This window comes from Phoxinus phoxinus (genome assembly GCF_949152265.1).
Source record: "Phoxinus phoxinus genome assembly, chromosome: 18".
NCBI lineage: Eukaryota > Metazoa > Chordata > Actinopteri > Cypriniformes > Leuciscidae > Phoxinus > Phoxinus phoxinus.
This window is the reverse complement of record NC_136893.1, coordinates 11,084,394-11,109,020: the sequence shown is the minus strand read 5'-3', so window position 1 is coordinate 11,109,020 and position 24,627 is coordinate 11,084,394. Positions and strand designations below refer to the sequence as shown.

Sequence of the window (24,627 nt, the reverse complement as noted above, 5' to 3'; positions counted from 1 at the left end):
AGCTGTCCATGAGGCGTTTCAAAGATGGCCGCAAAGTGAAATAACTTGCCTCAAAGGAACTTTGGTATAATATGAGGATGCACAATGCTAGAGGCTTTATGTGCACAGGTCATGTGCTGCTTTCATCCAATCATTGACACTGACACTGAAGATAAGGATTAAGGACATTATTCCAGGGTTTAGGAATGTACTGTGTGAAACTTACATTTATGAATACCCAGTATTCATTTTTAACCTTGGGTTAAGTGTGAAACCTGAAGCAAGATAACCCAAGATTCTGTTTACCCAGGGTTTAGAATGACCCAGGGTTAACTAAATTCATGTGGGAAAAGCCCCATAGTCTTTTTTTTTCATACTTTGACAGTGCTATTATTGAATGGCATGCAGTGGCATGTAGATAAGCATTATTCACTTAACAACAATCAACATTTGATCATTGAGCTTTTTAATTATTCACCCTCATGAATTGATGTGCTTTTTTGTAGGAACCGAGTGTAGAAATTAGTGACCATGAAGGTTGACAGAAGTAAATTGAAGAAAACCCCCACTGAAGCGGTCAGTATGCAGGATTTCTGTGCATTTGGAGTATTTGAGGTTGTGTGTGTGCATTTCCTCATTGTTGACATGTTCTTGCATTCCTCCTCCAGCCTGCCGACTGCAGGACTCTCATAGAGAAGCTCAAAGGATGTAGCGATGAACAGCTGTTGCTGGAACTGCAGCAAATCAAGACCTGGAACATTGGCAAGGTATACACTAGCACATGTACCATCATAGTGTTTAATATGCATGTTTAGATCTCTAATGAGACCTATTTCTCTTCAGTGTGAGTTGTATCATTGGGTGGACCTGCTGGACCGTTTCGATGGCATCCTCTGTGATGCAGGGCAGACAGTGGAGACCATGGCGTGGTTGTTGGTGTGCGACCGGCCAGAGAATGGGCAGCTAAAAGCCTTATTGCTGGCAGTGCTCAACTTCACTGCGTTGTTAATCGAATACAGTTTTTCAAGACACCTGTACAGCTCTATAGAGGTACCACAACCCCTGACCAACAAAACCTGCTTCTTTTAGCCTTAACCTGTTCATCACGAGTCCATTTTGAGTGTTTTCTTTTTGTGTCTGCAGCACTTGACCACCCTTCTAGCATCATGTGACATGCAGGTGGTTCTGTCTGTGCTGAATCTCCTATATGTGTTCAGCAAACGTTCCAATTACATCACCAGACTTGGCTCAGACAAGAGGAGCCCACTGCTTGCCCGTCTGCAACATCTGGCCGAGGTATGAAAGCTCTACTTTTAGTCATCATATTTTTTTTCTCAGTTTTGATTGCTGAAGTCAAAAAGATTGAAATGCAGTGTCAGGAAGCAGCTGCAAATCAACGGCCTTTGACATTTGCAGCAGCAGCATGCACTGTTTTAAAAACACTTTTCATTTTTAAACGTTTATTCCATGAATTGTGTCTGATGCTAGTGTGACATTTTGAATCCTTGTTGAAATGAGTTCATTTGTTTTGTATTGGTTCTAACTAAAGCAACATGCTGACCTGGTTCTGTACAGACAGATGCCTTCATGGTTTGTTCACTGACTTTTGAAGGTTGATGCGTGTTTTCTTTCATCCTACACCTTTTCCTGACTCTTTTGTTTCCCCTGTCGTAGAGCTGGGGTGGTAAGGAGAATGGCTTTGGTCTTGCAGAGTGTTGCAGAGATCTGGCGTTGTCGGTATGCTATTGTGGTCTATTACATATTATATTTGTCTTTTTGAAAAGATTTGAGTTGTATGTGCGATTGTGCACACCATTGATATAAAATTGTGGCTAAATAATAAGGATAGCCTAGTAACCCAGGGCTAGGGTGAGAACGTTTAGGGCCAGTTGATGAAACCTTTACCAGTGTTGTGTTGTTACTAAATTCAACTTCCAACTAACCATGTACATTTTTATGCCCTGTAAACTTAACTAACTTAAGGCCCATTCACACCAAGGAGGATTGCGGTAAATGTGTAGTTCTAAATATCGTCCTTAATATGAAAGAATCCTCACCATAACAATAATGATAATGGCACAGATAAACAATCACTTTCAGAACGATTTTTTTCAAGCTGATTAACTATAAAAAACATTGACGGCCAATCAGAATCCATCCTGCTCTAAAGAGCTTAAGCATTTAAAGTGGCAGACAACATAACTGCAGTGCTTGCTTACAATAAACAGAACGATATAGTCCGCTAATATAGTTAATCAACATAGTTATTGTAATAGTGATCTTTATAGTTATTGTTCTTGGTGTGAACGGGCCTTTAGTCATGCAATTTCCAAGTGTTTGTTTTTTTCTGATGTGCCTATATTTGCTTTATGCAGAAATATCCACCGAGTGCCACCACTTTGCACTTTGAGTTTTATGCAGAACCCAGCTCTGAGGTCAAAGTGGAGAAAAAGGTATGTATGGAGTCATGATTCCCTTTATTTTGCCATTCTCATTCAACACTGTTTTTTTGTTTCTTTTTTGTTAGGGAAAACAGTTCATTTCTTTTTGTCCTGTTTTGTTTGTAGAACCTTTTAACCTTTGTTTTATCTTTTCCCCCTCTTAACAGTCGAGCAGTAATACGCTACACTACATTCATATTGAACAACTTGATAAGGTGAGTTTCCATAGTTGTTTTCATTTGCCATTCCTTATGGAACAGTTAATGGAAGTGCATAGACCTTTAATAGCTATTGATTGCACTTGAATTTAATTTCTGCTTTTCCCTGGTGCGCCCTCAGATTTCCGAGAGCCCCTCAGAGATCATGGAGTCTCTGACGGCTATGTACAACATCCCTAAAGACAAACAAATATTGCTTTTCACACACATTCGCCTGGCTCACGGCTTCTCCAACCACAAGAGAAGACTGCAGGCCGTGCAAGCCAGGCTGCATGCCATCTCTATACTCGGTAAGTGACCCCTCTGGTGACCAAAATAAGTACAGGTATTTATATTCATGAAACGGCACTAGGCTCTTGCTTTCTGTCTGGTGAGGTTGATCATATGTAAGTGTTTTTTTTTGTTGTTTTTTTTTGCAGTGTACTCCAACGCCCTCCAGGAGTCAGCCAATAGCATACTCTACAATGGGCTTATAGAGGAGCTAGTGGATGTACTTCAGATCACAGACAAACAGCTGGTGGTGGGTAGCAATTATTAATGTTCACTATACGGTATAAATACTTGTTGCACTGTTTAGAGTGATTGCCAAGAATACAATTTTATTGATGGACCCTCAAAAAAGTTATTGTTGCAGGACATTAAGGCCGCCTCTTTGCGCACGTTGACATCCATAGTCCACCTGGAGCGCACCCCCAAACTCTCCAACATTATCGACTGCACAGGAACAGCCTCCTACCATGGATTTCTGCCAGTGCTTGTCCGCAACTGCATACAGGCCATGATCGGTGAGGAGATTTGAGCTGATTTCTTTACTTCAGCTTTTTCTTGGGTTTTTGGTTTGGTGACATACTGTTCTTATTTTTGCTGGGGGTTTCAGACCCGCTGATGGAGCCATACCCCCATCAATTTGCCACAGCCCTCTTCTCCTTCCTCTACCACCTGGCTAGTTATGATGCAGGCGGAGAGGCCTTAGTATCTTGTGGTATGATGGAGGCGTTGCTAAAGGTTGGTGCTTTGCTGCTTCCTTTCCAGCTTCCTCAATTTTGTAGCATTTAATAAGGTGTTATGTGAGGGTGTATTGTGATCCATACCACTTCTACATCAGGTGATCAAGTTCCTTGGGGACGAGCAGGACCAGATTACCTTTGTGACGCGGGCAGTGAGAGTTGTGGATCTCATCACCAATCTGGACATGGCTGCTTTTCAGTCTCATGGCGGCCTTTCAATCTTTATCAGCAGACTGGAGGTATTGAAAGCCGTCCCTTGTTTCTGCGTAAACTATTCGGCTTTTTCCCCTCTGCCCTTTTGTTGACGGAATGTGACCCCATTGTTTCTCTGTGCAGCATGAGGTTGACCTCTCCAGGAAAGAGTGCCCTTTTGTAATCAAACCAAAGATCCAGAGGCCCAGCACAGCTACTGAGACTGAGGACATGGACACAGATATGGACAGTTAGTACCATTACTGTTTACTACATGTGGCAGTGGCACTATATTTAGTTTATCCTCATTCAAATCTGTGTATAGTGTGCACAAACTATCTTATCTCCACACTGGGGTTTTGTAATGACACATTTTTGTGGTGTAATATATTCACCCTTGAAGAAATAAAAAATGTTCTCACTATTATGTCATTTTAAATCTGGTAATGTATTCTGTAGAACCCAGAATACATTACCAGATATCCAAGCTTTTTTCTCTCCATACAATAAAAGTACATAGTAATCACAGGCTGTCTAGCTCCAAAAAGGATGTAAAGGCACAATATGACACATGCACTGTATTATAAGTCTTCTAAAGCCAAATTATAGATGTAGGAGTTTGCAATGACACAATTTTCTTCTTTTGTGTGAAATAATCCTAGAATATTTGAAGAGTTTGTATATTTCATATTTAATTTTTCCAAAGTCAGTAAAAATGCTTTTGTCAATGTAGTGTCAGAGGTTGCCATGGAGAGCAGTCCTGGCCCATCCACTTCTTCTGGTTCCAGAGCAGAGACCGATTCGCGAACACAGAGCAATGCAGCCAGCACCCCCAGAGCAGGTACAATATGTACCTTAATTTGCAAGTCAATGGGTTTCCTTCATAGTGGTACTAGTTAAACAATGGAAATTTGATTATGCATTTTTTTTCTTTCCTAACAGGAGTGCAGTGCATCCCTCAGAGGGCCGCTCTGTTGAAATCTATGTTAAACTTCTTGAAAAAAGCCATTCAGGACCCTGCATTCTCTGACGGCATTCGTCATGGTATAAAACTAATTGGATTTAATGATGATATTGTTTACATTGTGGTTAAGTGTTTTAATTTGCTAAAAGTGATGTTCATTGCCTTTGCACTCTCTTTATAGTAATGGATGGGTCCCTCCCTACCTCTCTGAAACACATCATCAGTAATGCAGAGTATTATGGACCCTCACTGTTTCTTTTGGGTAAGCACATGGAGAACAGAACTTCTGGTGCTGTTGAAATATTAGCCAAACTATTTATGCACAACTTTGTGCGGATCTGGCTTCAAGGTCTTCTCTGCATACAGTAGAAGAAAGTTGCAAGAGCAGTATGGTTAACACTATCAGCCCATTGAATATTGTGAAATTAATTGGTTTGAATCTTGTCTGTTTATTTGCCTGCCCTATAGGTCACTTTCTCACTCTATTTCTCTCACTCTCTGTTTCAGCAACGGAGGTCGTGACAGTGTTTGTGTTCCAGGAGCCCTCTCTACTGTCATCTCTGCAGGACAATGGTCTCACTGATGTCATGCTACATGCACTGCTCATCAAAGACGTGAGTCTGCCATAACATAAACTTTTAAACTTTTTTTTTACTTTTTATCTTATGCCCACATATTCTGTCCATTCAAAACTGTTGTCTGTTTCAAGGTCTCTGACCACCCCAAATTCAGTCATTATAGACACTCCATATCCCTTTTCCTCCTAAATCCCTCTATATTTCTCCATTTGCTGTATTCCTCCTTGCATATTCCAGCAGCTCATCACACACCTTTTAGACCTTTTATTTGTTTGTAAAGGTCCCTGCCACCAGAGAAGTGCTGGGTTCCCTGCCTAACGTCTTCAGCGCCCTGTGCCTGAATGCCCGTGGTCTGCACTCATTTGTGCAGTGCCAGCCCTTCGAGCGGCTGTTCAAGGTGCTGCTCTCTCCAGACTACCTGCCTGCCATGCGTCGCAGACGCAGCTCTGATCCACTAGGTGAGTGTCTCCTATAGGTGTACCTGTTTCTCCGCTCAGTCAGTGACTTGTGTTTGGAGATAATGGGAATGTGTTTCTAACAGTCTGTGTAATTTTATAAAACAGGTGACACCGCCTCTAACTTGGGCAGTGCTGTCGACGAGCTTATGCGACACCAGCCCACGCTTAAAACGGACGCTACAACAGCCATCATCAAGGTAAAGCAGCTTGTGCAACATTTTTACACATTGCCTTTAGAAATGCCCTTTTATTGCAGTGTAATTTGCATATTTAAACTCACATTCATTCTAAGACCTGTAATTTTGATTACTGCCTTGACCTTTAACAGTTGCTAGAGGAGATCTGCAACTTGGGCCGATCACCAGAGTACATCTGCCAGAAACCCTCCATACAGAAAGCAGACGGGACCGTCACTGTGCCTCCAGCTCGATCAAACCATGCTGCAGAGGAGGCATCCAGTGAGGATGAGGAGGAGGAAGAGGCTCTACATACCTTTAGCCAACAGCAGGGGGAGCCAGAAAGCAACAGGCAGTTAGTGCATCAAAATAGCTTCTAGTATATAGGGCAGAGGAGGAAATTTAGTATTTCTTCTGTTCAATGCCATATGTGAGAAATCAATGTTGATAAATGGGCTGTTTTTAACAAATGAATGTTATTTACAGAGTGGTGGGAACAGAAGAGCGAATCCCCATTCCTCTTATGGATTACATCCTGAATGTGGTACGTGCTGATTTAGACTTTTTGTATCTCATTTTATTTAATCTTTTATCTCATTATTATTATTCTTCAGACTATATTCTGATTCAGTCTTATCACATAAGCTGTTCATTGGCTGTTTATCAAAACTCAAGTCTATTTTTAGACAAAGTTTCCTCTCCAAGGACTTGAACTAAAATATGTGCTTGTTTGCTTTTAGATGAAATTTGTGGAGTCCATTCTGAGTAACAACACAACAGATGACCACTGTCAGGAATTTGTCAATCAGAAAGGACTTCTACCATTGGTGTCAATCCTTGGGCTGCCCAACCTGCCCATTGACTTCCCCACCTCTGCTGCCTGCCAAGCTGTGGCAGGAGTCTGCAAATCTATTCTAGTAAGTGACACCTACCTAAAGGATATCCAGCAGTTTCCCCCTTTTTCTGGAATTTTCCTATAGATGCAGTGATATTTACTGTTTAATTTGATTCTTTTAACCCTTCGCTTTGTCTCACTGTGTCTTAGACTTTGTCCCATGAGCCGAAAGTTCTCCAGGAGGGTCTGTGTCAGTTGGACAGCATTCTGTCTGCTCTGGAGCCTCTTCACCGGCCCATCGAGGTTCCTGGTGGCTCTGTTCTGCTCAGAGAACTGGCCAACGCAGGCCATGTCACAGATGCCACATTGTCGGCACGTGCCACCCCACTGCTGCATGCCCTAACAGCGGCACATGCGTACATCCTCATGTTTGTTCATACCTGCAGAGTCGGACAGGTATGCATATAGGCAGCTGTTTGTAAACTTTTTCAATAATTAAAGTTGATAATTAATCTGTTGATCTATTTCTTTGTTTTCAGAGTGAGATCCGTGCTATCTCAGTGAATCAGTGGGGATCTCAACTGGGTCTTAGTGTTCTGAACAAACTGAGTCAGCTCTACTGCTCTCTGGTGTGGGAGAGCACTGTGCTGCTGTCTCTCTGTACACCAAACAGGTTAGTTCTGCTCATCTCGCCCATGGTGAACACATGGTGGACCTTTTACTAATCCATTCCAAAGGCATTTTTAAATTTTTAAAGTTTAAAGTTGGCTTAAAATGAAAATGAACCCTATCTGTTTTGTGAATGCATAATTTTATTGTGAATGATTCATCCATGTAAACCACGTCTCTGGTTACATATGCCAGACTTCTCCAATTATGTAGTCCAGGGTTTTTCCTGGCTTAAAACAACACGAAGGTGGTAAAATACTGATCATGTATTTTAATAATAAGATAATTAAATGTGTATTTTCCGTAGACCATCATATCCTAGTGTTTCCTACAGGATTTTTGTGGGTGGACCTCGGTACCTCTAGGGGGGTCTGGGGGCATGCCCCCCCATAAGAAAATGTTGTACATTTGAAAGATAAATTCATTTATTGTTGGGCTTTGAGTCCCCCGAATCCGCTGTTAAAAATATATAATTCACCTGCCGACCGCCTGAACCGATGCAGAAAAAATGCCAAATATCGGCCGATATATCGGTCAACCACCACTAATAGTGCGGTTCATGGATTCTCCGTGGAATGCGCCATTTCCGGTATTTTGCAGATTACTCAACACGTGTAAATTGCAATCAAGGATTTTTTTTACGAGGAATCGTGACAGCCCTAGTATTGAAATATAGCTGCAAGCAGCAATTATCGGGGCCAAGCGCAAAGACAATAAGATATGCCAACATGGCTGGGAGTGTCAGACCAACTGCAACAATGAGAAATTAAAGGCAAAGGCAAAAAGGATGAAAAATCATATATATATAATATCTAAAAACATGATTTAATGGACTATCAAGACACATACAGAGTTCTGAAAATGGTACACTAATGCATTCATAAAGTGTTGCATTTAATATCATGATATTATATTGTAATTAATGGCAAAATTTTAAATGGCCGATATGGAAAAAATGGCTCGACTCGGCATGACGTCCTGAATCTAACGAGGCCACTTTTATGATTTTTGGACAAACTGTTCAGAAGTTATAACCAAAAATAAAATAAAAAATCGTATCTCCGGACCAGTAGCTGGAACTGTGCTGAAACGCTGCATGTAGCCTCAACTCAAGTTTGGTCTGAATATGATAAAGCGTTGCGGAGATACAGCCTTACGTTTTTTCAAGCACTACGTAAAATTAGTTTGCACAGTATTCAAGAACGGTTTGACGAATTAACTTGGAATTCCATAACTTTTTTTTATGTCGTCATGGTCTGCAGATGATCTGGTAATTTTTGTGTGAAAATCAGAGCAACTATCTAGGATGAGTTCGAAAAAGTAGGTTTGTTAATAAAATTCTAAATGTCATATGCAATCAAAACGTCTTGAGCCAAGGAATCGGCGGGAAATAGAATTTTGTTTATAGCCCTTATGGTTCAAAAGTTATTTGCATAAACGAGTGAAACTTTGGACAGTTGTTGGCGCTAGAGGGATGAGTTAAAGACTCCAAGTTTGCTATGGTGAGTGTTCAGAGTTTCCTTTATTAGTGTGCCAATTTTGATAACTTTCCCACAAGCTGTTCTATGTGCTGCCATAGACATAGAAAAAGAAGAAACGGAATAATAATACTAAGAACGCCAATGATTTCAAGAGGTGCCTACGCACTTTCAGTGCTTGGCCCCTAATTGGGTCACATCGAAGAAAGCGGTTGTCTGCTAGCTGACACAGAATGTTGTTGTTGTTGTTTTTTTACAGTTTGCCTCCTGGATGTGAATTTGGTCAGGCCGACATGCAGAAACTTGTGCCTAAGGAAGATAAACCCTCCAGCAGCACAGCAGCTGCAGGCCGGAGAACTGGTAAAATACTGTATTGTGGCAATTCTGCATATAAAGCTCACTACCTTTCTCTGCCTCCTTATTTGATATTTTATATGTTAAAAAAAGTTGGGGTTATTTTAGCCACCAGTTTCACTATTTTATTTCCTTTTTGCATTTCATGCCTTCCTTTTGCTGGTTTGCATTTGCTTTTTTTTTTTCTAAAGCCATTCTCTCTCCACCAGCTGAGACTGAGACCCTGTCTGTGGGGGTGGTGGATCCCTCTGCTCAGGGTTTGCTGGAAGGAATGGGCCTGGATGGAGACTCTCTCGCTCCCATGGAGACGGATGAGCCCACAGCCACTGACCCAAAGACTAAGTCCAAACTCACCCCTGCCATGGCAACACGTATCAAACAAATTAAGCCTCTGCTCTCAGGTCAGCTGTCTTAGCAACTTTATTTACTGCCTACTCCTAAGTAAAATGAGAAATTGTGAATAAAACTGTGCCTTGTTTAACTTATATATTTCTTTATCTCCCCAGCCTCCTCTCGTTTGGGCAGGGCTCTGGCTGAGCTGTTTGGACTGCTGGTGAAGCTTTGTGTGGGCTCACCTGTCCGTCAGCGACGCTCTCACCATACCACCAGCACAGGCACGGCCCCAACACCAGCGGCTCGGGCCACAGCGTCATCTCTTACTAAACTCCTCACCAAGGGCTTGAGCTGGCAGCCTCCTCCTTACACCCCCACACCACGTTTCAGGTAAACACCTGCAACTTTGTAGCAAAGTTTACTCTATAATTCTGTTCTGAACATAGCATTTATATCTTCAATGATAGTTTAGTAAAAGGAGCTGCTGTTAGTCGAGTGTAAACAGACTTTCTTGTGCCTGAGCCTTGTCTTTCCTGGTGTTGTATAAAACTAATATTTATTAATGTGCTTCTCTGCCTTTATCAGGCTGACTTTCTTTATCTGCTCTGTGGGCTTTACCTCACCCATGCTGTTTGATGAGAGGAAATATCCATACCATCTGATGCTGCAGAAGTTCTTCTGTTCTGGTGGCCATGATGCTTTGTTTGAGTGAGTAGAAAAGTTGTATTTATTTTCTTTTTGCTGTTTACTAGCTCACAGGATGAGGTTTAGACCTGGGTGATTTGATCTTTGATCTGATATGGTCTTTAGTGAATGGGTTGTTGACATTAACTACTTTTAAGTTAATATCCAAAACATTTTAACAGCATTTATATTATAATTATTATACATTCTGTGATTTAATATGCTCTAATTTATAATTAATTATACAGTTTTTATAATTTCATATTCAGAGACTAGGCTACATGGAATTTTTGTAAATTTAAAATACATTTTTAATACGGCAAGACCATTTAAAATTACTATTCTATCATTCATCAGTTATCCAAATGTATATTTTTTCTGATTTTAAAAATCTTTCTGAAAATGATGATGTATTGACTTTTAGTATTATAATTATTTCTACAAGTAAGTAAAAATGCTTCATGTTCATCAGGACATTTAATTGGGCCCTGTCCATGGGAGGTAAAGTACCTGTGTCGGAGGGCTTGGAACACACTGAGCTGCCTGATGGGACGGGAGAGTTCCTAGATGCCTGGTTGATGCTGGTAGAGAAGATGGTGAACCCCAGCACAGTTCTGGACTCCCCACACTCTCTGCCTGCTAAAGTGCCTGGAGCAACACTCAATGCCCCACAGTTCAGCGCCTTGCGCTTTCTCATCGTCACCCAGAAGGTAGGAATTCCATTATTGTCAGTGTTAATTATATAAATACACTTGTATTGTCATAATGAATCAATTGTAATTTTTCATCTCTTGTTTTAGGCTGCATTCAGCTGTATTCGTAACCTATGGAACCGTAAGCCCTTGAAGGTCTACGGTGGACGCATGGCTGAGTCCATGCTGGCTATTCTGTGCCACATCCTACGAGGAGAACCTATCATCCAGGAGCGGCTCTCCAAAGAAAGGGAGGGTACGGTTCGGCCTGAGGAGGAGAGCAGCTCCACAAGTGCTGGGGGAACAAGTGGCCCAACAGCAGCAGGAGGAGTAGTTGGAGAAGGAGTGCCTGCAAGTGCCAATGGAAGCTCTACTGCAGGCTCTACAGAGGAGGGGAGCAACTCAACAACTCGCAGAGAGCCACAGGTCAACCAAGCTCAGCTCACTCAGGTAACATCACTTCCTGTTGTAGGTCTCTATGAAATCTGTTATGTTTTTCCCCAAATTCATCCAAGTGTTGGCAAATTCAGTGATATTCTGGGGTATACAGTACATTTGGCTTTTATGAGTGGATTCTGTCTGCGGTTTCCTACATCACAGATATCATAGAGCCCTATTGTTGTTAATTGATGATGAGGTCTTTGTGCTGTAATTAGAATAACTGTAATTATCTGTAATACCTGAAAAAAGTTATTAGCCAGTGCTAACCAGCCAAATCTGTCCTTCACAGCTAATTGACATGGGCTTCTCCAGAGAGCATGCAATGGAGTCTCTGCTGAACACCAGCACTATGGAACAGGCCACCGAGTACCTGCTCACACATCCTCCACCACTGCTCAGCGCAGCTGTCAGAGTAAGACCCTAACACAGACAAAACCCTCTCTCTTTCTCTCATACACACACACACGCACACACAGACAGGATACACACACGAGGTATAAGCTAGTGTAGTCACTGTGAGCTTTGTTTCTGTAGGAGTTCACCATGTCTGAAGAAGACCAGATGATGCGGGCCATTGCCATGTCTCTAGGTCAAGAAGTTAGCATGGAGCAGCGCTCAGACTCACCTGAGGTGGGCACCCACACACTCATTATTACATCACTTAAATAGGAATTAATGAGTAGTGCAGCATAGGTCATCTCACCTGCCTACTTCACATCTTCTTCAGCAAGCATTCTCTGCTTTTGAACAGACACACGAGTCACACCCTGTTACTTTTTGTCCGTAGGAAGCGGCTCGCCGACGTGAGGAGGATGAGAGGAGAGCAAGGGAGCGGGTAGAAGAGGAAGAAGCACGTTGTCTGGAGCGCTTCCTGGAAGCTGAGCCTCTAGACACCACAGAGCTACATTCCTTCACAGACTCGATGCTCCCTGGCTGCTTCCACCTGCTCGACGAGCTGCCCGACACAGTGTACCGCCTCTGTGATCTGCTCATGACTGCTGTTAAAAGGAACGGCCCTGAATACAGAGACCTCATCCTCAGACAGGTGGTCAATCAGGTCAGTATGCTCGTATATGCTCACAGCATACTATTGTTATAGGAATATGTACCATGTATGATTTTCAGGGATTAATGTTGTTTTTAAATCTGTTTAATTTGCTGTACAAAGTAAATTTGCAATGTTTACTGGAAATGTTGTTGTTATTAGAATTCTTCAGTCTAGTAAAAAGGTATGATTAACAAATAAAAGGCATAATGCTGCACCTAATGCTTTCTGGGTAGGCTGCGTACACTGCATGCTTTAGACCATATCCTCAGCCATATTTTTGTGTATTTTTACAAAGGTGTGGGAGGCCGCTGACGTGTTGATAAAGGCTGCGGTGCCACTAACCACCAGCGACACCAAGACTGTGTCTGAGTGGACAAGACAGATGGCGACTCTCCCCCAGGCCTCCAACCTGGCCACCCGCATCCTGCTGCTCACGCTGCTTTTTGAGGTATACGGTCTCCTGCACACATCATCACTGTTTATTTATACACTGTCCTCAAAAAAGTACTGGAGGATCTGCATTGAGAAGTAAATGCACCCACTGCACTGCTCTGATAGAAGTGCGTCTTGCTCTGTTCCGCAGGAGCTGAAACTCTCATGTGCTCGGGTGGTCGAGAACAGTGGTGTCTTGACTGTGCTGATTAAGCTTTTGGAGGTGGTGCAGCCCTGTCTGCAAGCTGCCAAAGAGCAGAAGGACATTCAAACACCCAAGTGAGTCGCTGTCCTTCCCCTGTCTGCATGAATGATCAGTTTATGGTCAGACATCAGCATTCCTAGAAATCTCTGCTGACCCAAGCATGTTAGAAATTGAGTTGCAGAATAAGGGGAATAATCCTATGTTTGAGGCATTATTCAGTACTTTACAGTGTTTTTTTATTCATCTCATTTTATCAAATATTTTCCATGTCCTTTTTAACATAAGCCTATGTTTTTATCTCTAGATGGATCACCCCTGTGCTCCTGCTTATTGACTTCTATGAGAAAATGGCTGTTTCATCGAAACGAAGAGCTCAGATGAATAAGGTTGGTGCCAAATGAAGTATAAAGGATGTAAGTTATAATCATAAACGGTGAATATGGCAACAGTGAACATAAAAGTGTTATTAATTTTTATTCTTAATCTTAGTACCTGCAGCCCAATGGGAATAACTGGCGTTGGTTTGACGACCGTTCAGGTCGCTGGTGCAGCTACAGTGCAAGTAACAACAGCACCATCGACTCTGCCTGGAGGGCAGGAGAGACCAGCGTCCGCTTCACTGCTGGCCGCAGGAGATACACTGTCCAGTTCAACACCATGGTGCAGGTAACGGCTACAACCTGTACATGGAAATTTGATAGATTTTTGCTATTGCCCATACAGCATGAGTAATTCATTTTACTCCAATATATATGTATTTCTTCAGGTAAATGAGGAGACTGGGAACAGACGACCAGTTATGTTGACGGTACAGCGGGTGCCACGGATTCCCAAGACCACAAAATCTGGAAGTGTTACTGATACAGAGAGAGAAGAGAGTGAACAGAGAGCAAAGACTGAGGAGACACAGACTGATACAGGTGGAGAATTAGCAAACTTGTTCATTTAAAAATCAAATCTTTTAGTGATGCATTTTGTAGTGTTTTGACTTAGAATTAAATAATTATCTGTTTAATTTTAGAATAATTATAGGTCATTAGCATTTGGGATTTGTGTATATATATATATATATATATATATATACTAGGGGTGTGCAAAGCAGCCGCTATTTGTATCTGTATTTGTTGAGGGGGGAAAAGTATTTGTATTTGTATTCGAGTAAAATTCAAAATAGGCGTAAAAATCGTAATCGTATTTTTTTTTTTGCGTTACACTTCTAATTTACGTTATGTGTAAGTATTCTTTAATTATATCCATTATAATAATTATGGATATGCAATATTGGTTGATGTTTTTCCATAAATCCAGCAATGAAACAAGGAACGTCATTGAAAAGAAAATAACATAACAGCCTTTACCTCATCCATGGTTAAACCAACAACTAATAAAATACCATTGTGAACATTATGAAGCTTACATCTTGCTGTCTGCAAAAGACAGAGTAACTTAAACGTACCATATAACTCCCACACGTGCATACGATTCGACACAAATACACAAGCATTTTTAACCGAACGTTAACGTTACTCAGTCAACAGCCCGCGCTAAACAGCTGACGTTACGTAAACAGAGCGAACATGAGCGCACCCGACTGCAGACGTCAATAATGCAGCGTAATGGAATAATCTCCCGATCAAACTCCGCTTCTCGAAAGTTTTAAACTGCCTCAGGAACACAGTTAAGGTACAAACATCTATTCAACAAAAATAGTGATGGAGTTAAGTGTTTTTTCGCTCAGCCGAGCGCTCTCTGTTGCTGTGTGGAGCAGCCTGTGTCCGTCATTCACTCATCCGGGCGTCGTGCACTGCGGGCTCATGAGGAAATGCAGCTTTTTGATATAAAGTTTTTCCTATTCCCGAATACAAATACTTTTTAAAGTATTTGTTCGAAATAAGTATTTGTAAAAAACACGTTATTTGTGCCTTTCCGAATACCGTATTCGGGTTCGGCTCCACCCCTAATATATACAATATATTTACAATTTTCCTTTTTTCAGATTCCAGCTCAGTGGCTGTGGAAATGGCGCCTCCTAAAGAAGAGCCGGAGCAGAAAGATTCAAGCACGGCAGCTCCCTCCGTCCTTCAAGACCCCTCTGGTTCCAGTGCTATTGTTGTACAGGGGCTGACGGAGGACATGATCACCATTTTGATCCGCGCCTGTGTCAGTATGATCAGTGTTCCTGTGGACCCGGACACTTTGCACGCCACCTTGCGGCTCTGTCTGCGTCTCACACGTACACACCATTACGCCATGATGTTTGCAGAGCTCAAGAGCACCCGCATGATCCTGAACCTCACACAGAGCTCAGGCTTCAACGGCTTCACCCCACTGGTCACTCTGCTCTTCCGCCACATCATAGAGGACCCAGCCACACTGCGGCACACTATGGAGAAGGTGCATATTCACCTGAAAGCTACATTTATCTTATCTTAGGTGTATTATATGAAATATTTTATCCTTATCTTACTGTTACTTGCTCACCGTCTTTTCTCAGGTGGTACGGTCTGCCGTCACCAGTGGTGCAGGAAGCACTACTTCAGGTGTGGTGTCAGGTAGTCTTGGCTCCAGGGAGATCAACTACATCCTGCGTGTCCTCGGGCCAGCAGCCTGCCGCAACCCGGAGTGCTTTACGGAAACTGCCAAGAGTTGCATCCGAATTGCTCTCCCTGCCCCAAGAGGTGCTGGCACTGGTATGTTGGAAAGTCTCACAGAGATCCTCCCTAAAAGTCATATATTAGCATATATTGTTGTTCTTAAGCCAATTGCCTGATCTCAGTCTCTCTCCATTAATCAGCCTCAGATGATGAGTTTGAGAACTTTAGAATTAAGGGTCCTAATGCTGTCCAGCTAGTGAAGACCACACCTCTCAAGCTGTCCCCACTGCCCTCCATACCAGAGACGATTAAAGAGGTCATCTATGACATGCTGAATGCCCTAGCAGCATATCACGCTCCAGAAGAGGGTAAGAAATATCATCAGACAGAAAAATTAGAGCATGCTTATATTTAGTTCATGGTCCAGATCTACCAAGCTGTCATCTCTCATCAACATCCACTTCTCTTAATGCTCGGGGTCCACTTGGGTTTGTTTGTGTAGCAGAGAGAGGAGAGGAGCGAGCAGCCGCAGTACCAGGGAGTCAAGACCTTTGTCAGATCCTGCAGGATGTCGGTGATGATGTTTACCAGCAGTACAGACTCACCAGACAAGGCAGTGATTTCGACTCACAATCTGCCTTCCACATTAATGTAAGAGTCAACATGGTTTTATATATATTGTGTAAGGTCTGTCAGATTTGTGTATTGCATCAGTTATCATAGAATTCCATAATTGCCATTAGAGGTCTACCGATAACGATAGCTAGGTTGGGCCATACTTGCCGATAACCGATTAATGAACCGATAGTTTTTAAAATTGATACTGGATAAAAACAAACATAACACTCCAAGTAAAACAGTGCTGAACTTTATTATAAAAATAAAAAAAACTGTATTGAACCATGAAAACATGCTAAATGAAATAAATATATAAATGTGAATAAATATTTAAGTCAATAAAAGACATTCATTCAAACTGAAACAAAAAGTAATACTCTAAATAACAAATAAAACCAGTTACATTCAAAATTTAACTGTTCTTTTCAAGCCAACTTAATTAATAAAAAAGTAACAAAATTTGTATTAAAGTGAAGATGAAAAAAATATATAAATAACCGAAATCGAATGCTTTTCTGATTCGTTTGTTTCTGTCGGCTGTATGAACATATCAGTTTGCTTACGTCTCTAGCTTTAAATATGCAACTTCTCTGCATATTTAATGCATAAAAGTGACCAGCTGGATATGAACTAATGCAAATAGAGGTAACAATTGTGACATTAAACATTCGGGTCGGACTTACGTTTATGTTTGTCAGTTTTAACCGCTTGAGGTACTACTAATGTTAGCGTTCTCTCAGCCTCGAAGGCAAACAAACATACTGTTGTGCTGTTCTTTCTCTACTAATGCAGCATTTAGTAACAAATGTATCACTTTATAATGATATGACAATGTACTGTATACATACATTTGAGCTGTCGGTGCTTTAAACGCGCATCTGATGTCAGCGCTCTCCACGCAGCATGTGCTCTCAGTGCAGCACGCAGCATCACGTGTTGAAATAAACAACACGAGGCATGAGTTTTTATTACACCTCTAGAGGCCGCTCTTGTACTGCATCATGCCAGCAGACCCTTCTCAGCTCTTACACTGTGTAATGAATGACAGCGCGCGCTTCTCAGCCGCTCCAGCAATGGACGCAACCAGGAAAAACTATCGGTATATATTTTTGCCGATAACGATAGTTTCACCAGTCAACTATCGGTGCCGATTAATCGGCAAAACCGATGAATCGGTCGACCTCTAATTGCCATCACTAAGGCTAATATTTATTCTTCTACCCAAAACTTAAGTTAAATTTGCCCTGCACTGTGTATGCTACATTAATGATAATTAAACTTTGTGGCTTATTGCAAAAAGATGTGTTTTTACTTTAAGCAAACAGACATGTGCTTTCTGACTAGTGACATTTTTTTAAAACTTTTGAAACATGAATTCAAAAGATTTTGTCCGCTACATAGTAGTATACTAGTAACCTTCCAGAACATCTAGAAATTGTGTAGAAACCTTTTAAAATGTTTTTAGTAGTGGTGACCAATATTAATTTTTTGATGACCGACGCCGACATACAGCTGATATGAAAGCAGGCTGTTTAATTTAACAATAGAAATAACACAAGCATAACAATTAACTTCATAAAACAAGCTTTAAAATAGGCTTTCCTGTAGCTCAAACAGTAGAATGCCAATGTCATGGGTTCGATTCCCAGGGAAAGCAAGAACTGATAAGAAAGTAAATGTGTACCTTGGAATGCAATGTAAGTTGCTTAAGATAAAATGCTAAATGCATAAAAAAAAAAAAAAAGATTCTGTAATCAAAAATGAAAAATTTGTTTAAAACATGGCCAAATAGGAAGTAAACATTGTAATTAACTGTGTACTTGGTAATCTGGTCTTTGCGCACTTGGTTACAGACAGACCTCCAAGCACAGAGTACATGTGTTTTTTATATACAGGATACAATGTGCTCTTCAGCTGATACACAGAAGTTTTTGATTTGTGGATTGTGCTCCTTTTTTTTCTTTTTTTTATAAACCGAACTTAATCTCTGTGCGTTTGCACTCAGATCTTGGGTTCTTGATGCTGTTAAAATTTAAGTCCCACTCACAACACTTAATGGCCAAACAAAACCCCCCCAAAAAAAACTCAAATATTGACCGAAGTGTCGACCTTGCTGATGTTTTGCAAATCTTTCCTGCTCTAGTGCCATGGCATGAGTTTTTGATGGGCAAGCACTTACCCGCATTTTCCTCACAAAATGTACAAATTTAGTTAAACTTTAGCTGCTCTATGAGAAACATGAGTTATCCCAAGTGTATGTGTACTATAATGAGCTCAGAAATGTGGGATTTGCATTAACAGTGGGTGTTAATTATACTCTATCAGACTCAGGTGTTTGCTGCAGATGGTGCAGTTGCAGAATCCTCCCAGTCTGGAACACCACAGGGAGAAGGTGAACACACACACAGCTCAAAACCTTTCTTCATACAGTAACCATATTTTTCTCATTTTTGCTGGTTCCTTGAATTGCCCTTGTAAATGTTTCCCGTCATTATTATTTTCTATGTCCCTAGCCTCTACGCCTGAGGAAATGCGTGAAGAGAAAAAGGAGCAGGAGGGAGAGAAAGGAGCTACTTCAGAGGAGAGCCGAGCTGCTAAAGCTAAGGCCAGCAAACCCCTGATGCCCACCTCCACCATCCTGAGGCTTCTGGCAGAGTTGGTGCGCTCATATGTTGGCATCGCCACACTCATCACCTCTTACAACTACACAGCTGGCCAGTCAGAGCTTATTAAGGAGGTGAGCCATATTGAAGTTGAGATACCAACCAAGTTTTTCTGGTCAAATGTTTTACCTTTAACCTCTGTCATATTGTTTTTTATGCAATTTATGCGTGAGATTCCTGATTGCTTTGATAGTCCAGGAGAAGTGTTCAAAGACATTATTTCAGTCCATTTGTAAAGTCCAGTTTTTTTTTTTTTATCTCAGCAAACCTCATTTGTCATGTAACATTTGTGACTCAATATATATATGTACAGGATTGCAGTGTGCTGGCATTTGTTTTGGACCACTTGCTCCCACACACCCAAAACTCCGAGGACAAGGACACCCCTGCCCTTGCGCGTCTTTTCCTGGCTAGCCTTGCTGCAGCTGGCACAGGCACCGATGCCCAAGCGGCCCTGGTCAACGAGGTCAAGGCCGCTCTGAGTCGAGCATTGGGCATGGCAGAGGGCACAGAGAAACACGCCCGGTCAGTCTAGCTGCCTAGTCGATATGCCAATTGTTTAAAAGTCAGTTTAACCTATCTACTCAATTAAATATGTAAAACTTAACTAAACTTTGACTTTTCTCTCTTTGCAGCTTGCAAGCAGTTATGTGCATCATCAGCACCATTATGGAGTCGTGTCCCTCCACCTCGAGCTTCTACAGCACAGCCACAGCTAAAACCCAGCACAACGGCATGAACAATATCATCCGACTCTTCCTGAAGAAAGGCCTTGTTAATGACCTTGCCCGTGTGCCTCACAGCCTCGATCTATCCAGGTAACGCGTAATACTATTGATAAATATTTAAACTATTATTATATTTTATTTAAGGCATATGTTTGGTTTGGTGTTTTTTTTTAAAAGGTATTTTGTGTGTTTTTTTCCCCATCTTATCCCAACCTTGGTTGATTGCCGAGAAAGAAAGAAAAAACTAATGGTGTTTTCCCCTTCTCATTGATGTTGTTTGTTTCTTGCAGTCCTAACATGGCAAACACAGTAAATGCTGCTTTGAAACCTTTGGAGACGCTGTCACGAATCGTGAACCAGCCAAGCAGCCTGTTTGGGGGTAAAGGTGCATCAAGCAAGAACAAGACCGAGCATGATGCTGTTGGCACAGTCAGGGACAGCAACAGCAACACCCAAGATCCAGGTAACGCTAAAATTATCAATGTATTTATCATTTTAACTCGCATCATAGTATAAATACAGTGGCGTGTGTGTGTAATGGCTGGTATTCTCTATAGGAGAGGCCGGCGAGGCAGAGCCAGTAGAGAATCGTGACCGGGGTCAAACCACAGATGCTGACCTGATGGATGGAGAAACCGAGGGAGACACCGTGGTCATTGCTGGACAGCCAGAGGTGCTGAGCACTCAGGCCATGCAGGTTAGAGGAACAGCAGTTTGTGGAACTGTAATCTCAGTTGATGAATATGAAAATAGTCCTCCTGCTGAACAATGTTTGTTATTCATATATGCTTGTAGGTGGAGAATGAGTTGGTGGATTTGATCGATGAACTTTTAGAGAGAGATGCAGGAACTGTTAATAGTACCATCATTGGTAAGTGATATTATTTGATTCCTGGCCAGAGATGGAAGCGATACAGAGTTGGTTGCGCGTTTTTGATTCGGTTTTACTGTTAATTAGTGGGTCGCTCTGGAGAGGACGAGTCTCAAGAGGACGTACTGATGGATGAGGCTCCTTCCAATATGAGTCAGGCCTCCACTCTCCAAGCCAACAGAGAGGGTAGGACGTGAATCTCTTATGTATTCACTCTTGGAGCTAATGATGACAATGACCCATAAATGGTGTAGTCTACTCATTGGGCCTGGTAGAGAGGTGGTGCAACAGGGTCTCTATCTGAAACTTAAACACCATTTATCTAACTTTTTCTTTTCTATTAGTATAATGTATGTTTTAAATACCTGATATTTATTTAACAAACTATATGAAATATTAGTGCATAAAGAAAACTAACACCTGACTATTTAGGTTAGCTTAAAGGTCATTCACAATTGTGAAAAAAAAAAGTTTACATTTTTCACACTTTTTGTGAAGTTTCTTCATTCTTCTTAAATCTGTCTTGGGGTGAATCTTAGTCATTTTGTTCTCTTTGCTGATTTAGACTCTATGAACATTCTTGAGCCTGAAGATGAGGAGCACACACAGGAGGAAGACTCCAGCGGTAGCAATGAGGACGAGGATAGTCAGGATGAGGAGGAAGAGGAGGAGGAAGAAGAAGAGGAAGATCAGGTAATATTTATTTAAAAAGCCATAAAGCACACTAAAGAGGGTGATCTCCACATATTTCTTTGTTTTGTGTTCTCTACTTATCTGCCCTGCTCATTATCCTCAGGATGATGAAGAGGGAGATGAAGATGACGATGATGAAGGCTCCGAGATGGAACTGGATGAAGATTTTCCTGACATCAATGCCGCCCCACACATTCGTTTTGAGAGATTCGACCGAGATGATGACCTCATCATTGAGTTTGATAACATGTTCTCCACGTCTGGTAAGTCATTTGTATTTTAAGAAACATCTTTCAGCTGCTATACATTTATTCTCTTTCCCTCTTTCTTTTATTTAAAAAATAAATAAATTTAAACCGCCATAAGATCTTTTTTTTCTTTTGACTGAATGCGTCACTTGTACTCTTTCTGTCTTTGTTCACTTTAGCTGACATCCCTCCCTCACCAGGAAATATCCCTAGCTCCCACCCTCTGATGGTGCGTCACGCTGACCACGGCTCGCTGACGCTGGGGGGTTCAGGCACCAGCAGCAGATTGGCTCAAGGCATGGGACGCAGTCAACGCTCTCTCCGCCAGCTCACGGCCAACACAGGTCACACTATCCATGTACATTACCCAGGCAACCGTCAGCCCAACCCTCCACTCATCTTGCAAAGGTGATTCATTTAAAAAACTTGTTTGCCTTTCAGTTTTAGATATGATATGAAATATTACTTCACAGTAGGACAGAAATTTGCATAACTCCATCTTTAAAGTTGATTCTGTTCCCCCCCCCTTAAAAATCATAGCTTTCATTACTTTTCTTGTTTTTCTGTTGTTCCAACATGGCAAACATCATAAATAAGATTCAAATTGCAATTCTGTTTGTTTCCACTTACTGTGCTAACTCAAGACTCCTTTTTTGTGTTTGTGTCTCAGATTATTGGGCCCCAGTGCTGCAGCTGATATCTTGCAGCTGTCAAGCTCTCTGCCTCTGCAGTCTCGCGGCCGTGCCCGCCTCCTGGTTGGTAACGAGGATGTGCACATTATTGCCCGTTCGGATGATGAGCTGCTGGATGACTTCTTTCATGAGCAGAGCAGCACTGGAGGACAAGCTGGTGAGTCTCTCACAGATGTGCTGCTATACATTAATAGGTACAGATGCACCTTACTAAACCCTTGTGTTCTTTAGGCACACTTTCAAGTATACCGACTGCCTTAACCAGATGGACTGATGAGTGTAAAGTCCTGGATGCTGAGAGCATGCATGACTGTGTGGCAGGTGAGACCAGTCTCAAAATGAATATATCCTAGCATCTGTTGTTTAGCATGCCCTGCAGGAAGAAATAACTGCATATGTAAAATGTCAACTCTTGTGCTTGGTCTCTCAGTGGTGAAGGTCCCCATACTGCAGCACCTGGAGAGCTTGCGTGATGAGGAGCTGGAGGAACGCAGGGAGAAAAGGAGGCGGCAGTTGGCAGAGGAAGAGGAGACTGCCAAGCAGAATGAGAGTTCTGCAGCTGGAGAGGAAACCCGGGAACAAAGCCTACAGGTAAAATGTGAACAAATAAAAAGAGAAAACAAGTGTGTTGCATAAAGGCTGTGACACCAAGCCGACGTCAAAGAAATCGCGGCGACAAAAGCAGACTGTTGACGCCTCACCTCGGCTGTGTCTGGGCCACCAAACAGGATTACTCCTCTGAACACCCCAAGAGGATTACAAGCGACTGCTAACTAGCTTGTGTGCTCTCTGCCCGTGTATAAGGAAATTAGTGTTTATATCAACTGGTATCCTTAGTCGATATTCATCATTTCAAAAAGTTAAACGAAATTAGGACTGCAGATATAGGCTACAAACCATAAACAAAGCAGCGCTTGCATGGCATTTGAATATCAAACATTCCGATCACTTTCTTCTTTCCACGCGGCTCATGTTATGAAAATATTTGCGTATTGGAATGCTCATGTAAGATGATGTAAAATTAGAGCAGCCTTCTTTCTGTGTCATCTTGACGACTTTGTGCACAAGAATAAAAGCAAAAGTGATGAAAGCGAGCAGAGTCGTTCGCTAAACTGAATAGTTAGTGAGGGCGTTTGTTTGCAATGACATTCCCGACGCTGTTTCAACCTGCTGAATTATGCGACTGCCGCCAACGTGGTACACCACAAATACTAGCCCAACAGACACTCACCAACAGCGGACTGTTGGTTTGGTGTGTAATGGCCTTAAAACTGATTGTAGTCTGCAGACTGCTCCACACTTTGTTGATTTATAACGGAAGCAATTGAGTTTCACCATGCTGCTTGTGTTTTGTCTGGTGTAGTGTAACTATAGGTCGTTTATGGTGGCCAAGTAATGTCACAACTTGCCGAATTAATATAGAACGGTTTGTCAACTCTGGCACTCGAGATCCACTTTCCTTTTTAGCTCCACCTGCCTGTAGAAACTGTAATACATATTTTTCAGGATTCTTTAATTAGATTTTTTTTTTTTTTAAAACAGCATTTGTTTGAAATCGAAATCTTTTGTAACAATTTCTAAATCATTACTGTCGTTTTTAAACAATTTAATCAATTGCTGAATCTTTCTGACCCCAAACGGTGGTGGATTGATATGATACTGAGTTTTTTTTTTTGTATTTAATGTGAAGCCACTCTTAATATTAATTTATGAATGCTCTTTTGATTTACTATGTAATTAAATATTTTTCTTACTTTTTTATTTATTTATATACATTACAGTGATATAAGATTTCTGTCATACCATCCATTACTAATTGAATTCAATCAGTATTGATTTATGGCATGGCCATGGGTGTCAGCCAGGGCACAGGTTACATCCCTAATTTGTAAATGTAAATTTCACCGTAAGGGTGGATTAATTGTTGCTTTTATTTTCTGCAGGGCTCTGGAATTGGAACAGTCAATGGAGCTGGAGAGAATGCTGCAGGTAAAAACATTGTATGGTTGCGGTTTTTATATATATAAGTCTTTTTGTGCATATGCTGTTTCTTTGAGCACATAAATGGAAGTCAAACTTTTTTGTTTCTGGAATGTGAAAATGTGAAGATCCAGGGTTCTGGATGAGTTCTAATGTGGGCTGTGGGTTGAGGTAGTAGTTTGTATAGTTTTAGGATCACACCAGATCTGGGAGATAACTATACAGTCTACTGTCTTTCCCACGGTAACCGCTTCGACAACTGGATGATCTTCCTGCCTACCTTCATCACTGCGGCAACTGCTGCTAGGCAACAATCAATTGCTCAATCAAACAATTGTTTCTAGGCAACTGCTCAA

General features: G+C 41.6%; 1 protein-coding gene across 6 annotated transcripts in view; it reads left to right on the top strand.

Annotated features, from left to right (window-relative positions):
* huwe1 (HECT, UBA and WWE domain containing E3 ubiquitin protein ligase 1) overlaps positions 1–24,627 on the top strand; it is a 46,911-nt gene that overhangs the window by 3,927 nt on the left and 18,357 nt on the right. For 4 of the 6 annotated variants that reach the window (XM_079589343.1, XM_079589345.1, XM_079589340.1 and 1 more), the window contains exons 3-59: positions 486–555; positions 648–746; positions 823–1,029; positions 1,123–1,275; positions 1,654–1,716; positions 2,355–2,432; positions 2,588–2,635; positions 2,760–2,928; positions 3,058–3,158; positions 3,273–3,423; positions 3,516–3,643; positions 3,744–3,884; positions 3,982–4,087; positions 4,571–4,678; positions 4,780–4,881; positions 4,983–5,063; positions 5,309–5,415; positions 5,639–5,837; positions 5,943–6,034; positions 6,166–6,368; positions 6,500–6,557; positions 6,754–6,930; positions 7,059–7,304; positions 7,388–7,521; positions 9,255–9,355; positions 9,559–9,750; positions 9,856–10,072; positions 10,268–10,390; positions 10,839–11,076; positions 11,167–11,508; positions 11,789–11,911; positions 12,034–12,129; positions 12,287–12,556; positions 12,843–12,995; positions 13,131–13,258; positions 13,489–13,570; positions 13,674–13,850; positions 13,951–14,104; positions 15,181–15,578; positions 15,679–15,874; positions 15,979–16,146; positions 16,281–16,429; positions 18,722–18,788; positions 18,910–19,133; positions 19,373–19,584; positions 19,695–19,877; positions 20,078–20,250; positions 20,345–20,484; positions 20,583–20,658; positions 20,746–20,844; positions 21,224–21,351; positions 21,455–21,614; positions 21,779–22,007; positions 22,270–22,448; positions 22,523–22,612; positions 22,722–22,882; positions 24,235–24,280. In XM_079589343.1, the coding sequence (XP_079445469.1) occupies positions 511–555; positions 648–746; positions 823–1,029; positions 1,123–1,275; positions 1,654–1,716; positions 2,355–2,432; positions 2,588–2,635; positions 2,760–2,928; positions 3,058–3,158; positions 3,273–3,423; positions 3,516–3,643; positions 3,744–3,884; positions 3,982–4,087; positions 4,571–4,678; positions 4,780–4,881; positions 4,983–5,063; positions 5,309–5,415; positions 5,639–5,837; positions 5,943–6,034; positions 6,166–6,368; positions 6,500–6,557; positions 6,754–6,930; positions 7,059–7,304; positions 7,388–7,521; positions 9,255–9,355; positions 9,559–9,750; positions 9,856–10,072; positions 10,268–10,390; positions 10,839–11,076; positions 11,167–11,508; positions 11,789–11,911; positions 12,034–12,129; positions 12,287–12,556; positions 12,843–12,995; positions 13,131–13,258; positions 13,489–13,570; positions 13,674–13,850; positions 13,951–14,104; positions 15,181–15,578; positions 15,679–15,874; positions 15,979–16,146; positions 16,281–16,429; positions 18,722–18,788; positions 18,910–19,133; positions 19,373–19,584; positions 19,695–19,877; positions 20,078–20,250; positions 20,345–20,484; positions 20,583–20,658; positions 20,746–20,844; positions 21,224–21,351; positions 21,455–21,614; positions 21,779–22,007; positions 22,270–22,448; positions 22,523–22,612; positions 22,722–22,882; positions 24,235–24,280 (8,470 nt within the window). In that variant the 5' untranslated portion in view covers positions 486–510. The remainder of the gene's footprint in view (positions 1–485; positions 556–647; positions 747–822; positions 1,030–1,122; positions 1,276–1,653; positions 1,717–2,354; positions 2,433–2,587; positions 2,636–2,759; positions 2,929–3,057; positions 3,159–3,272; positions 3,424–3,515; positions 3,644–3,743; positions 3,885–3,981; positions 4,088–4,570; positions 4,679–4,779; positions 4,882–4,982; positions 5,064–5,308; positions 5,416–5,638; positions 5,838–5,942; positions 6,035–6,165; positions 6,369–6,499; positions 6,558–6,753; positions 6,931–7,058; positions 7,305–7,387; positions 7,522–9,254; positions 9,356–9,558; positions 9,751–9,855; positions 10,073–10,267; positions 10,391–10,838; positions 11,077–11,166; positions 11,509–11,788; positions 11,912–12,033; positions 12,130–12,286; positions 12,557–12,842; positions 12,996–13,130; positions 13,259–13,488; positions 13,571–13,673; positions 13,851–13,950; positions 14,105–15,180; positions 15,579–15,678; positions 15,875–15,978; positions 16,147–16,280; positions 16,430–18,721; positions 18,789–18,909; positions 19,134–19,372; positions 19,585–19,694; positions 19,878–20,077; positions 20,251–20,344; positions 20,485–20,582; positions 20,659–20,745; positions 20,845–21,223; positions 21,352–21,454; positions 21,615–21,778; positions 22,008–22,269; positions 22,449–22,522; positions 22,613–22,721; positions 22,883–24,234; positions 24,281–24,627) is intronic. The other 2 variants (XM_079589342.1, XM_079589344.1) reach the window with 2 other exon arrangements.